This window comes from Idiotropiscis lumnitzeri, chromosome 6, assembly GCF_059441095.1.
Source record: "Idiotropiscis lumnitzeri isolate Australia: NSW breed Sydney's pygmy pipehorse chromosome 6, RoL_Ilum_1.0, whole genome shotgun sequence".
Lineage (NCBI taxonomy): Eukaryota > Metazoa > Chordata > Actinopteri > Syngnathiformes > Syngnathidae > Idiotropiscis > Idiotropiscis lumnitzeri.
In genome coordinates this window covers 19,254,345-19,269,399 of record NC_142396.1, presented here as the reverse complement: position 1 = coordinate 19,269,399, position 15,055 = coordinate 19,254,345, and the positions used below count along the sequence as shown (strand labels likewise).

At 40.5% G+C, this 15,055-nt stretch overlaps 1 protein-coding gene across 6 annotated transcripts in view; it reads left to right on the top strand.

Annotated features, from left to right (window-relative positions):
• Window positions 1-15,055, top strand: part of LOC148335514 (F-actin-monooxygenase mical2b-like) — a 61,141-nt gene that overhangs the window by 11,823 nt on the left and 34,263 nt on the right. For 5 of the 6 annotated variants that reach the window (XM_088297894.1, XM_088297891.1, XM_088297892.1 and 2 more), the window contains 2 exons: window positions 10,626-10,981; window positions 14,453-14,660. In XM_088297894.1, coding sequence (XP_088154020.1) covers window positions 10,718-10,981; window positions 14,453-14,660 — 472 coding nt within the window. In that variant the 5' untranslated portion in view covers window positions 10,626-10,717. The remainder of the gene's footprint in view (window positions 1-10,625; window positions 10,982-14,452; window positions 14,661-15,055) is intronic. The other variant, XM_088297893.1, reaches the window with a different exon arrangement.

Sequence of the window (15,055 nt, the reverse complement as noted above, 5' to 3'; positions counted from 1 at the left end):
GACGACAAACAGACTAGACAGGAGTAGACATGACGATGCACAGCGGCGCGATGAATAAACGATGTAAACAAATAAATACACTAGTGTACTCACTTGAGGTCAGGAACGCAGACGGACACTGAGGCATCGAACACGTCACATGCTAGTGGTGGTCGGCTAACAACTGCTGCGCAACAGGCATTTGCCAGTAACCCGTATGCGGGCGCTTCTCGCGAGAGCTCGGCACCGACGCGACTCCAGTCATTCAAGCACACAAACAATGACGACACTCAACTTCGGAACCTTTCTAACAAAAATCTTTTACTTGATTTCACCTTTAAGCACACAGCGAAAGCGAAATTTGTACAGCAGTTGGAACTAGGCCTGCACAATATTGGAAAAACATGCAATATGGGTGTTGAACATTGTAATATTGGTATCATTGTGGTATTGCACGATATTGGAAAAACATGCAATATGGGTGTTGAACATTATGATATCGCTGTCATTGTGATATTGCACATGTACTCAAAGAAATGACATTCTTATTTGATAAAAAAAAATGCAGCACACTAAGCAGGCTCAATGTATTCAGAGCTAAATAATTCTCACAACTTAGTTATTTTGTGTTAGCAAGGCTCCTACATACGGTTCACCGATTGGATAGTGATACTCATTTAAGGTTGCATTTGATTGGTAGAAGTTTGATTAAAAACATAGAATTCCATATAAAACTTATTGCACTTTGTGATACTATTTTTTTCAATATATTGTGCAGCCCGAGTTGGAGGGTACCATTGGCTATCAATCATCTATCAAATTACTGGAAATTTTTGTATAAAAAACACTTCTAGGCCGTTAATATAAAACTAATCAATTAAAGGAAGCAAGTGAGCGCACCCGCTCATGTTGTGAGGCAACCTATTCTGATGTTGCTACGCTAGTTCATATCTTAGTATATGTGCATATATATATATATATATATATATATATATATATATATATATATATATATATATATATATATATATATATATATATATATATATATATATGCGTGTCCGGGAGGGGGTGCTTGTTTTCGGCTTAACTATTCAGCAAGCGTTTTCTCAAGTCGGTCGGTAAGTCCACTTTAACCGCACGTTTTTTTTTTTTTTTTTTTTTTTTGAGTCACGCTAGCTCAGCGCCGCATGCGTAAGCCTCGGGTTGTATTTCCCAATGCGAGGGCATTTGTGACGAGTCGGGCAGTGTTGGGTCGAATCTGCGCCGTTCATTTTTTTTTGGGGGGGGGGGGATCGATAATTTATCGATACCAAGTTTCTATTGAGATCACTCACCCAACTATCATGATACATATCGATATCGAATGGCCGTCACAGCCCTAATGTAAACCTACCTTACATAGCAGCATGATGGTGATAAACAAACTAAACCTAAAAAGAAAACATGTTGCAGTTGATGCCCGATTTAATTTCTGACATAGGCACAGTCGAGTCCGGAGGCTAGCTGTAGTTAGCACACACAGGCTATTGTGTGGATCTGATGGAATGCCGCTCCACATGCGAAGTCCTGTTGTGGCACGCTAACATATTGTATTGTCTACTGTGGATTATGGCGGCATAAGTGCTAACCTGTGACCGCGACAAGCATGGCAGCAATTAAAAATAATATATGGTGTATACAGTGCTATGAAAAGGTATTTTCCACTTTGCTGATTTCTGTGTTGTTTTTTTTTGTATATTTATCACTCATAATGGTTTCATTTCATCAAACCATTTTTAATATATTGACCCAAATGCCATATTCTTTGATTGTTGCCGTAATTTTATCATTGGAGCATGTTTTATCTTTGCAGCATTTTCATTTCCCCTCTGTACCGTGGAAAGACTTCCCTCTGTACTATTGACAGAGCATAGGAGTGTTTCCTTCCACTTCGATATGTTGAGGGATTTAAGTGTGTATATACATGAGTATTTGTGTATAAAATTATACACTGTGTACATCTGCATAGGTTTGTTTTCCATATGTTTACTGCTAATGTCATACATTCATGGCTACATTACGTTATGCCAGCGTCTCTTTGTGACCTACATCTTTGTTGCTGTAACACGACAAATTTCCCCATTGTGGGACTAATAAAGGCCGTCTTTATCTTTAACTTCAGCAAAAAAGAGGGAGAGAGAGTTAGAGAGACCTGAAATGCATACAATTTGTAATTTGTGCTATTGTACTGGCCAAACTGTAATTTATTGAGTGTGGTGTACTCATCAAATGTATGTGCATAGTATTGGGGAAGTACATTAATGTACGATCCATATTCTGTCTACAGTATTTGCTGGAGTTGCATTCCTGTTCTGTTTGTTTTTCCCACCATGCTTTGCGTTACAAATCTATGACAACTTTGGGTTAATATGAGAGTAGTGTTAGGAATTACTGGAATTAAAAATTATGTTTTTATTATCCGGTTGTTGCAGTTGACACCAAATATGTTAATATCACATTTCCTCTGAGTCCTTTCTCATTTATCTTTCTGTCATTCAGTGTATTGGGCACATGCTGTTAGTTCCTGGAATGAGTGGTTGACTTATATGGGGGTGACACTGCACATATCAGCTTTGGGAGAGAGACCATGCGACAAAAATACACCAGGGAGCTAAGTGTTGCTGGCTGCTGTCAGATGAGAAAGGCCAAGTTGAGCTCCAGTATGCCAGAAAATCTTTTCATTGCTTGACGTGAGTGCCAGACAGTGAAAGGAAATATCTTTGTTTTCAACTATACTTGGTTCAATGCCAAAATACAAAACAAGAAATTAAAGTCGTCATATGTTTGTTAATCTGTGTTTTAGATTTTTTTTTGGTATCTTTTTATTAGTTGTAGCATCTGAGAAGGTTACCTGTTCAGTGTCAAAAGTATAGTGTTACTTACATAGGTCCTGTTTTTTGTTTGATTTAATCATTTTGGTTGTTTTAGTCAAGTAACCAGGGCGGCACGGTTGGCCCGACTGGTTAGCACAATGGCCTCACAGTGAGAGACAGCAGCTGACGTGGGTTTGATCCCGGCTGCGGCCTTCCTGCCTGCGTGGGTTTCCTCCGGGTACTCCGGTTTCCTCCGACATTCCAAAAACATGCATGGCAGGTCGATTGAACACTCTAAATTGCCCCTAGGTATCAGTGTGTGCGCGGTTGGTTGTTCGTCTATGTGTGCCCTGCGATTGGCTGGCAACCAGTTCAGGGTGTCTCCCGCCCTCTGCCCAAAGCCAACTGGGATAGGCTCCAGCACCCCTGCGACCCTAGTGAGGAGAAGCGGTACAGATAATGGATGGATGGATAGTCAAGCAACCATTAAAGCAAGTATGTCAAGATTACGTTCTATACTCAAATCTCCTGATGAATGAGGGCTGGGCGATATGGCTGAAAACTATATTGTGACGCATGTATGTCATATCGGTCGATATCAATATATGTCAAATTATTATTATTATTGAATATAAAAAAGGGAAATTGGCTAAATTACGATTTGTTTTATTTTAAAATGTACAACGCACGCCGGCCTCCCTTGCAACGGCGCTCTAGTGTGCTGGAGCTACGTGCCCTTTCGTCCAGTGCGTGTCCACGGAGGGTGCTTGTTAGCGGCTTCACTGCTAGGTACCCCCGCCTCGCTTGTGACGGAGCTCTCGTGTGCTAGAGCTTCGGGCCGCTTCGTCCCGTGCGTACTAAGCAAGCCTGCTTCTCTCCTCCAGTGCTCCTGTGTGATGGAAATGAGGGACGATTCCTCAAGTCGGCCGGTAAATCCACATTACTCCACTAATTTTTTTTTTTTTGTTTGTTTTGAGTCACACTAGCTCAGCGGCACATGCGTAAGCCTCAGGTTGTATTTCCTCACTGGGAGGGAGTTTATGACAAGTTGGGGAGTGATAGGTCGAATCTGCTCCGTTGTTTTGTTTTTATTTTGGATCGATAATTTATCTCTACCAGTTTCTATTGATAGCACTCACCCAACTATCACGATACATATCGATATCGAATTATCGTCACAGCCCTATGATGAATTATTGATTTATTCTATAATTAACCAATAATTTATTTAAACTTGTTTCACTGAATTATTTGCCATTGGATGGTAACCAGTTGTGGGTGTTCCCCACCTACTGCCCCAAAGACAACTGGGATAGGCTTCAGCATGCCTGCGACCCTTGTGAAGAGTAGCGGTTCGGATAATTGATGGACGTATGAATTATTAAATAATTTTTTGTTATATTTATGAACTCGCACTTGCCTCCCACTAAGACACAATTTCAATACATTTCGTTGATCATTGGATGGGGAAAAAAGTCATGCTTAAACGGAGAGTGTAATAATTAGATTTTTTTTTTTCAATGTTCATTATTTAAAAAACCCGCTTAATTTCATTAATATGCAAATAAAATGCATTAACCTTTTTTTTTAATCTAATCATAAGTGAAGTAATCAGTAGTTATATTACATAGGGCATGCCTCCCCTTACAGGTGGCGGCCATATTTTGCTGCCATCTTTCTGTTATGGATAACCGAAGGAGACAATCTTGGCGAGCGTCGAAGCTCAACATTATGACTCCAGTGTTTCGTCACTCGAAGGAATACTAGAAGTCGGTTGTGATTACATTTTGCTTACACCTCTGCTGAAGAAATTGGTGATGGGTTTGCAAAGTGTTGTCTCTGAGGCAACATAGTGCGAGTGCTTCAAAATGCACATGCTTCAGCACTAGATGGCACTGAATTCTAGACATTTTACAGTTTAAAGACTTAAAATATAATACAATACAACTTTATGTAAAAAATGTCCCCATGTTTTCTGTTTATTAATTATTTTTCTTTTCTTTTTTTTTATCCTCCAAAACTTGTTTTTGTCCAAACAAATATCAAACTTGAATGATAAATACATTCTGCAAGGGAATATTGATTGTAATATAGACAGATAAATGTCGAAACTCTCTTTCCTTTGGTTTTACTGGTATAATGGTTATCCTTTTATGGAGTAAAATGGTAGTGCGGGGTATTGCGTCACAACAACTGCTGACACGTTTGTGGGCTTAATCTAGCCTCCGCCAACCGTAGTGTGTGAGGCGTTAATGCTATGGGGATTAGGAGTTTGATTTAAGGACTTGCATGCAGCAAGTCAAACAGTCAATGCTGGCCTCAGTACTTGAAACATGGCCTTCAAAACTCAATTTGTTCAATGAAGTTGGGGTACATCACAACTGAATTATGTGGATTTAACATACTTAATATGTTGTATAGAGGTTAAAATTAGATTTGATTTTTCAAACACTCAGGTAAGGTGTTTAATAAAATAAACACAAGATCAGGAGTTTTGTCACCCACATATAGCTATCAATCGCAGAGTAATAACACATCAAAGTTTGAAAACCGTCAAAATGACTGCCCTCGTAGTGTCAATGTTAAAACATTCGTGGTGGGCGACCACTGAGCCATTAAAACAACAACCAAAAAACAAACAGAATAAACTAATAAAAAAAAATTATATTTTGTCAGTCCTTGTGTGAGCTAAGTTCCATATGTTTCCCAAATGTTTAGAACATCAAAATCTGTGTAATTTTCAAGACAGTTGAAAAAAAATCTGAGGATTTTTTAAAAATGATACCTCTATAAAGGGCCCAAAACTGGACTAAATTTTAAAGTAAATTCATAATGGCGGCCTTCATGTTAGGTTGAGGATATGGCTCCAAAAGGTGTATTTATTTATTTTTTTGTTACATATGCCATCACATTTTCGTAGATCTAGGTTTGTGTTCACACTGGCAGGGCACATAGAACATAATGAAAAGAAAATGTTTGACTCGACGTCTGTTTCAGTGCAACTTAATGTCTCCTTGCATTACTTTTATACTTTAAGTAGTTTTAAAACCAGTACTTTATTATTTTTTTAATTATACTTAAGTAAAACACTGGAGTTCATACTTGAACTTCTCTACTAAAGTCATATTTAATCCCAAAATGAATTGAACATGTTAAAAAAATGGTATGACATAAATTAACATATATATATATATATATATATATATATTTTGCAGTAGACCAACTAAACACCAAGTCAAAATTACGGTAAATTCAATTGAAATAGAAAGTGTATGAAAATAAATTTCTTGGGGTAGTGCTTGATACAAAATTATGTTGGAAGTCAAAATACCAAGGAAGGATTATAGTTTTCGTCATTATTACCATACCCGACATAATGATTGGAAATATGAGGAAATGCCTATAAAACAATTACTCAAGCATGTTTTCAAACTACGAAAACGCGCCAATAGAAATATAACTGAACCAACAAATCCTCTATTTATCAAATTAAACACTTTATTTTAAAACCTGGGCGAGTTTAAAATGGCACCAATAATGTAAAAAGTCCCCAATGACCTGCTCTGCCACAAAACTCAGAAGTTGTTCAAAATCAAAGAAAGTTGCAATGATCTAAGGGGCACAAGTCTCAATAACAAATCCTGAAAAGGTGCAAAGAACTTGGCATGTTCAAACGTGAAGTGCAAAAAATTATATCAATCAGCTAAAACCACCGTCAACCAGATGTAGACAAATAGTGTAAAAACAACCAGTGTAAAGCATGATTTTCCTAGACCGTACCATCAAAACTTTTAAATGTTAGATTTTTTTTTTTAGCTTGTTTTTTGTGTGAGATTAAAAAAAAAAAAAAAAAGAAACGAGAAAAACAATTGGGAACTGGAAATGGCTCGTACACACGTTATCTGTATTTCAAAATGAATCACCCCCTCCACTGTGCAAACCCCTCCCACCTTACAAAGCTGTCGCTGATAAAGGGCATGCATTTGGTTACAGTCTTTTATCTAAATGTTAGGCATGGGTGTGTCATCCTCCACGGCGGTGGCCCTTTTGGATGTGGCTCATAGATAGTCACTCAGTTTCAACTAAAGCCTCTGAGCACTACGGCTATAAGTAGTTAATCTTTAGATTCAGTAGCCACAAGCATGTCAGCTTTTCTAATCTGCAATTTGTGCTGCTGTATGAATTAGTAACTATAACCATTTACAAATGAAAACATCTTTTGAATTATAAACAGTCAGCTTTACGTTACATATACTGTTGGGTGGTGAGGCAGCTTCATTTTAGTGCATTTCATACGCATGGTAACTCAGTATGTTTCACATACTGTAGTTATGAAATAATTATTAAAGGAATTACAGGGAAACACATTTGAAAACCTTTAAAAGTAAAGTAGTTTTCTCGGGTGTACCGTCGTCTACACTACACATTAACATTTCATCTCTAAATTAGTATTTTCCTGTGTTTGAACAAAAATGTGAATGTAATGTAATCTTTAGACCAGCAAGTTATTAGTGTTGGCTTTTTAATGTGTGCTGACATTGGCACTAACTGCGAACTTGCATTCCTAATTTGGGTTCAAAAATGTTATCAGGGGAAATTGCCCCTTTCATTCACCGTGCAGTACACTGGATGGGGGTGGCTGTTGCTCTTCAACCATCTCACGCTGCCTTTGTTACTGACAACTTCCATTATTCTTTTTTTTTTTTCTGAAAACACTTATTAGTTTATTTTCAGTGAGTTGCGCGAGGATCCCTGTAAGGAGTAATTAGAGCTAACAATCTTCATTGTTTGCATTGTCAATTAAGATTTTCTCAGAATGAGAAGTTCACGAATAGTGACTGACAGAGATTAGGTTTTCCTTTGTCCCGAGGGGACATGTATATATATATATATAACCATAACCCTCGGTTATGGCGGTTAATGGGGACAGAGACCACCCGCGAAAACTGAAAATCCGCAAAGTAGCGGCGCACCATCAAAAATGCTTAAAAAAAAATGTGCGAAGTAGCGGCGCACCTTCAAAAATGCTTAAAAAAAATATATATATACGGGTAGAGAGAGAGAGAGAGTGAAATTCATGTTATAACAAAAAAAAAAAAAAATATTATTAAAACTTATTATTTTTTTATTCCCCAGCCATTATTTTTGTATTTATTCAATTACTTCTTTTTGTATTTATTTAATTACTCCGACTTTTACCTGCTGGTACGCCGTCCGGTGTGCCCTGTGAAATGAAAGGTGGCATTCTTCATTTATTTATTTATTCATTTATTCATTCATAACTGACAGCCTCGCGCTCCGCTCATGCCCGGGCGGAAGGTGTTCCTCTTCGGCTTAACTACCACACACGCCGGCCGGTCTCCTCCGGAGCTCTCGCACGGTCCCGAACGGAGCGAAATGTCGCCCCGCTAGTGCCCGGGCGGAAGTTGTTCCTCTTCGGCTTAACTGCCACGCACGCCGGCCGGTCTCCTCCGGAGCTCTCGCACGGTCCCGAACGGAGCGAAATGTCGCCCCGCTAGTGCCCGGGCGGAAGTTGTTCCTCTTCGGCTTAACTGCCACGCACACCGGCCGGTCTCCTCCGGAGCTCTCGCACGGTCCCGAACGGAGCGAAATGTCGCCCCGCTAGTGCCCGGGCGGAAGTTGTTCCTCTTCGGCTTAACTGCCACGCACGCCGGCCGGTCTCCTCCGGAGCTCTCGCACGGTCCCGAACGGAGCGAAATGTCGCCCCGCTAGTGCCCGGGCGGAAGTTGTTCCTCTTCGGCTTAACTGCCACACACGCCGGCCGGTCTCCTCCGGAGCTCTCGCACGGTCACGAACGGAGCGAAATGTCGCCCCGCTAGTGCCCGGGCGGAAGTTGTTCCTCTTCGGCTTAACTGCCACGCACGCTGGCCGGAGCTCTGGTACGGTCCGAACCGCGCGAAACGTCGCCCCAAATGGTGCCCGGGGGAACGTGCTCTTTTTCGTCCACTCCCCTCTTCGGCGCACGCCGGCCGTCTAACCGCTCCAGCGCCGCGTCGTGCCGCTCGGCGAAACTACAATGCCCCCGAATATTTTTTCGACCCGCGAAAGGTGAACCGCGAAGTAGCGAGGGTTCACTGTATATGTGTGTGGGGGTGTGTGTGTATATATATACATATATATATATGAGTTCAGGTCAATCCATCACACGCAAGCTTTTTTAGGATATATCCTAAAAAAGCTTGCGTGTGATGGATTGACCTGAACTCCTATCTGAAACTCAGCTTGCATGCGTGATTTTGAGAGTCCATGTTACATTCCCTGATTGTTGAGCTGAACCTATCCAGTCACGCGCACACACAAACATAATCCCATCAGGCATTCAGTGGTGCAGGAGAGAGAAATGTGTTGTTAAAAAAATTATCCAGTTAATCATGTTTGAATGGCGTTGGCTGTTAAGTGTACATGCATGTAGCGATGGATGCTCCAGACATATATGACAGACGTTAATCAAGGCCGCACACATTGACGTGTGAAGGCTATTTTCAGTACCAGTTATAAGCAGTTACTGCCTTTGGAATGTAGCCTTTCCTTTACCCAAGTTCACTGTTTTCTATTTCAATTTGAAAGCCCAAATGATCCAGTTTTAACCATCATTTCTCTTGTCACGTCTTCACATTTTCAGTGTTATGTAAATGTTTGACCTTATTGGAAGTTATGCATCCATATGTAGTCTGTTTTTAAATATTTTTTGCTGTAACGATTTAATAACATTATTTCATTCTTAATTTTGCAAGAATCGCTTGGAAAGTTCCGCAAACTTTACAGTACAATCCACAATCATGGTGCACATTGTGCACCAAAAACTTCTTCCAAGTATTTTGTATCCTATTATTTTACAATCATAAGCCATGCATATTGCCATCGCCTCAAAGATGTAAGCCATTTAGAGTGTGACTTTGGTATGTGTTATTTATGGCCCCATACTATATGATACAATTTGCTGGTAAGAACATGCTCCGTATGGATTTACAGTTTTTTTCTTTCCTCAATGAGAGGTTATCTTGTAATCAGCGGTGCCACTCTCTTTAGTTGTTTAACTCAGCAACATCCTGGATTCATTCCCTAGACTTACTGTGGGGAGAATGGCCTTTCAACTCGTATAAGTCCTTGGACTATTCTTCATGACTACTCAGTTGAATGAGATTGGGCCAACCAACCCGTGTCAAGATGGGGGTTTGATCAGAGACTTCCTCTTCATCATTGGTTTACATGTCTCAAGTTGTAATGTGACCCTTTCAGGATTAGTTTAATAACCCCACTGGCATGTTCCCGGCACGCATTCTGCTCCCCGTGCAGAACGCAGCACAGTAAATGACACTAGTGGCGAAAGTGTGCTTGCGCTTAAATTGGTTTCATGCATGCTGTACAATTTTTTTTTTTTTGTACACAATTGCAGTCAATATGCTCACCCCAGATATTTTGGCATTGCCATCATGGAAACCTCTGATGCAATGTACTTACATACTTTTTAATTGTTTTTATGACGAGAGTTGTGAATTATGCAATTGCTCTTCTCATTCACAAAAATTGCTCTCTGGAAACTGGTAATACTCGCTGCTCAGTTTGTTCTGATTTGTTCTAATTGTCCTGATGCCAAGAATAGGAATACTTTATGCCTGAATTTGATGCCTTAATGCCTTAACTTCACTAAACACTTAAAAGAACAATTATATTCAAGTTGTAATTTAATATATATATATATATATATATATTACTATCCCTCAGTGAATAATCTTTTACTCTTTCTTTCCTTCCTTTGTTCCGTGCCAGAACCAGACATGCATGGCAACATTCTAGGACGAAGTTCTCACAGTGTGCAAGAAGCCAAAAGGAGAAGGGAGCATTGGTAACAATCGGATAGGATGGGTGAGACGGAGGATGAGCGCACAGCTAAAGCCAGCCAGCTCTTTGAGAACTTTGTCCAGATGTCCACATGTAAAGGGACTCTGCAGGCCTTCAGTATCCTCTGTAGGCAGTTGGAGCTGGATCCAATGGACTACAGCAACTTCTACAGCTCACTGAAAACAGCAGTCAACTCCTGGAAGGTCAAAGCTCTGTGGACCAAATTGGACAAGCGGGCACAGCAAAAAGTGTACCGTCAGAATAAAGCCTGTCAAGGAACTAGGGTAAGAGACAGAATTGCTCACAAAACTATATCTGGCAGTGTCTTCAGCATTTAGCCACAGCGTTAGGTACAAATGCCGAATGTGATACGATATACAGGGGTGCGTGTAAGCAGTGCGCTGGTGCGAGTGATCCCTAGAAATTGAATATTGCACCCCTGTCTTAGTTCGTCACCGCACTTTAGTTCACTAAGAATATTGGGTCAGCCTCGGTTTGAAGTCAAGTCAGCAGTCACAGTGATTGATTCCAAGGGCCAACTTCAAAATAAAAGATTAGTAAGACTTTGATATCCATGTCCAGTATTACTTGATTTGCTTTTATTGTGAAGATGATCCCTGTGACATGTTGCAAGTTAGCCCATGAATGGCTGTTGTGGCAGCTGGCTTGACGAGGCAAGCTCTCCGTTAACGTGCTACATTCGAGAGACAGTGGCCAAACACCTCGCCGGAGAGCCGTTAATCCCTGTGTATCTGCGCCGCAGCTTTGACAGTCCGTCAAAATATGTCATTGTCATTGCGGCAGTGCTTCTCAATTATTTTCTCTTACACCCCCACTAGGGAGAAGAAAATATTTCGCGCCCCCGCACCTTACGCTCCGCCGCGACTATAAATAGTATAATTTTTCTATAAAATTCTTTTAAGTGCAACTATCCATAACACGTTTGTTTATTACTTTAAAGGATATCCCGTTGAGAGGCCTCATGTCATTTTTGGTGGTACCCCTCTTTGGTTGCATTTTATTACCATTCTGAAATGTTCTTACATTTCTCATGATGTCGCTAAAGGGTTTGTTCACTGCACTTCATATCTCCTGCGCTGTGCTATTTGCGCGCGCTCATGCTCGGTGAGAACAAATCTCTACAATTTAGAGCTAATAGCACCACTGCCACCTACTGTAGTGGATGTGCTATTGCACTTTATTCCATTGCAGCAAAAAAAAAAAAATCTTCACACCCTGCTGGTATTGCCACGCACCCTCTAGGCAGCCGCCTCCTACTTGGCTGCCTTACATGAAATCGGTCCGTGGTGCAAAAACTGAGTGGATAGCGGGCGCTGTCACAAGAGAACTGCGCTAAGCTAGCGATTGGATCACTGAGTCCCATACTGCCTGTCAGAAGTGGGTAATTATTTTTTTAGGGGTATACCGATCAGATAATGTGTATCGGATTCCGATATCAGCCAAAAAAAATCAGTATTGCATTTTATCAGACTACATCCAAAATGTCTTATATTAGCTCTCATAGAAAAGCAGTCCATTCGAAAATCCGCTCTTGTGTCCTCCTGTCCTCTCCAGCAGCGTTGTGAGCAAGCGTGCATAGCGCATGTGATCAAAACAACCATTGCTGTCAAGGCGCTAGTGAAGACTGTCTGGGAGTCACCATATTATTAAAACATATTGAAGTTTGTGTTTAAAAAAAAAAAAAAAAAAAATCATGCTCGCATGCACTGCTGTCAATAACTTGAATGAGATTCGCAGCACAGGTTTGCGTCTGTAGTCACCCAGCCCGCCGCTCGTCGGATTAGGTCGGATCTGGTCAGATGAAGGAGCGTGGCCACAAATGGCCTTTTTAACTGTATTTACACCTTTGCTGGCTGAGAAGAAATAAAGAAATGCATATATTGGTGTTATGTAATCATGATATAAAAAGAAAACCTCTATTCCGTTCATGTAGCAGATTACATATGCATTTAATAAAAATGGGGATTCTTTTTTTCAGAACGACATTTTTTGTGGGGGTGAGAGATCACACAGTCGAGTGCTTGCCGTGCTTGAAACTTGCTGACTAAACAAGAAGGATAGATGGATGGTGACTTTTTTGGATCGCATTCACTGCAAGATTTATTAATTTTAAATAAAATTTACAATGAAATGTCTCAACTGTCAAAATCATCCAGACTGCTTGTTATTGTGGAGGATTGCGAACCGCAAGCATGCTAGTACTACGCTCGCAACGTGTAAGTGAATACTTTCCTAAGTCCCGCTTCCAATTGCCCACAGCTTTGCTATTTAAACGCCATAATACCAATATAGTGTGTTAAATTTGTCACTGGAAATTAAATAAAATACAAACGCCCAGAATTGGGTCTGTCAAGATTAGTCAACAACATTAGCGATCAAAATTATCGACAATTATTTTAAATCCAGTCATTTCTGTATTTATTCATTTACGTCTTCAGTTTCCTCTCGAAGGTGTCTCGTCTCCAGCTTCTGCTGGCTGTACGCCTCTCTGTGATGCACCTATGCAATAGTGGTAATCTGGCTCATCTGTGATGTACACACAAGTAGAGCTGGGCGATACATCGTTACTGTATCGACATCGGGATATGAACGAAATGAGAACCATATCAGTGACATGACCTTGCCACGCTTGTTGCAAAAATGCTAAGTCCACCCAATCACACGCCTCCTCTCAAATAACTCATTGATCAACATCTTATTTCAGCCAATAACAATCATTTTGCAAAGGGCAAGACGAGAGTGAGACTAACGCAGCTGCAGCCGAACAGCATACACGCGAGAAACACACCACCTCGTCTGCAAGAGTTGCGAGACAGCCGTTTGCATTCGTGCCATGCACATATTGTATTTTACAACATTGCATAACCATATTTATAATTTGACATGTACCAGTGGCTAAAATAGTAGAGCTTGTTGTAATGTACAATGCAAGCCTCACCACTTCATTCAATTGAATGGGAATGAGTCTCGCCTTTCCAAACATCCACACTTGACTTATGATTATGACTCATGACCTATTTCTGCAGCAATGTGCATCTTTTTTGACTACCACTATCTTTCTGTGGATAAAAAAAGTCCCCAAATATTGCAGGCCTGGCCAACACGCGGGTCTCGATGCCCATTGTTTGTGGCCGACACTACACCGCTGAAGAGGAAGCTATGACTGTGCCAAAATAGTGGCGATGAAATGTAATTTAACGATGATCGCAGCATGGTTTAAATAATGGCAGAGTGACCGGCAGACAGTTACCGCTTTAGTTCGGCTTGTAATAATGATGAACTCACAATGACTGACGGTTGCCCTGGCCGCTGGCTAATGACGACTGACGGACCGGCAAAATCTATTGACACGCCCACATTGTGAAGTTGTAAATTGTCTGTCTAGCTATTTATTTGTTTCACAGTGATTTGCATAATTCCAGATGTTAAATTCACACATTTTTCTTTTTTCAATTATGTGTTAGCAACTTTTTTGGGGAGTAATACATTTGTTTCAGTCGTCATTGGTGAACTGCAGCTAATGTGTTTTTTTTTTTTGTTTTTTTTGTTCTATTTTGGTGGAGCTATAATTTACAGTAGAGGATGTTACACAGAGCCAACAAACAAATACATTTGTATAAAATATTTCTTAGCATTTCCAAGTAGTTCCACAGTCCAAGTATACACAGATGATATCACTGGCACAATTTTCCCCACTGTTAGCAGTTCATGTTCTTCTCTCAATCCCTATTTAGTGTCTGATCATTGGTGGTGGACCTTGTGGTCTGCGGACTGCCATCGAACTGGCTATGCTGGGTTGTAAGGTGGTGGTGATTGAGAAAAGGGACACCTTCTCCAGGAACAACGTGCTTCATTTGTGGCCCTTCACCATTGACGACCTCAGAGGCCTAGGGGCCAAGAAGTTCTACGGAAAGTTCTGCGCTGGCTCCATCGACCATATCAGTGAGTACATTTACACAACACACTGTTGCTGAATATTTGACCAGCAGACAAGGGAGTTTACTCTTAATTTATTTACCACTCTTTGGTTGCACACAACAACTGACGATTCAATGTGCCAAAAATGTTACAACCAAAAGCGCTGAAAATATTCCAAGACAAGTTGGCACGATGTGCAACAAACATTAAATGACAAAATGAAGTGGAAAAGTTCTAATCAAGAAGAACATTTGTGGAGCTGTTACAGGCTGCCTGCTCATTTATACGTCTTTATTTTATGAGTGGATGATTTGCGTTATGCCAATGTATAATTAATTGTTACATTTTAGTTTTTTGTTTTTGTTACTGTTGTTTACATGCAATACTACGGTGGCCCTGAAGTACTAAATGCAAAAACA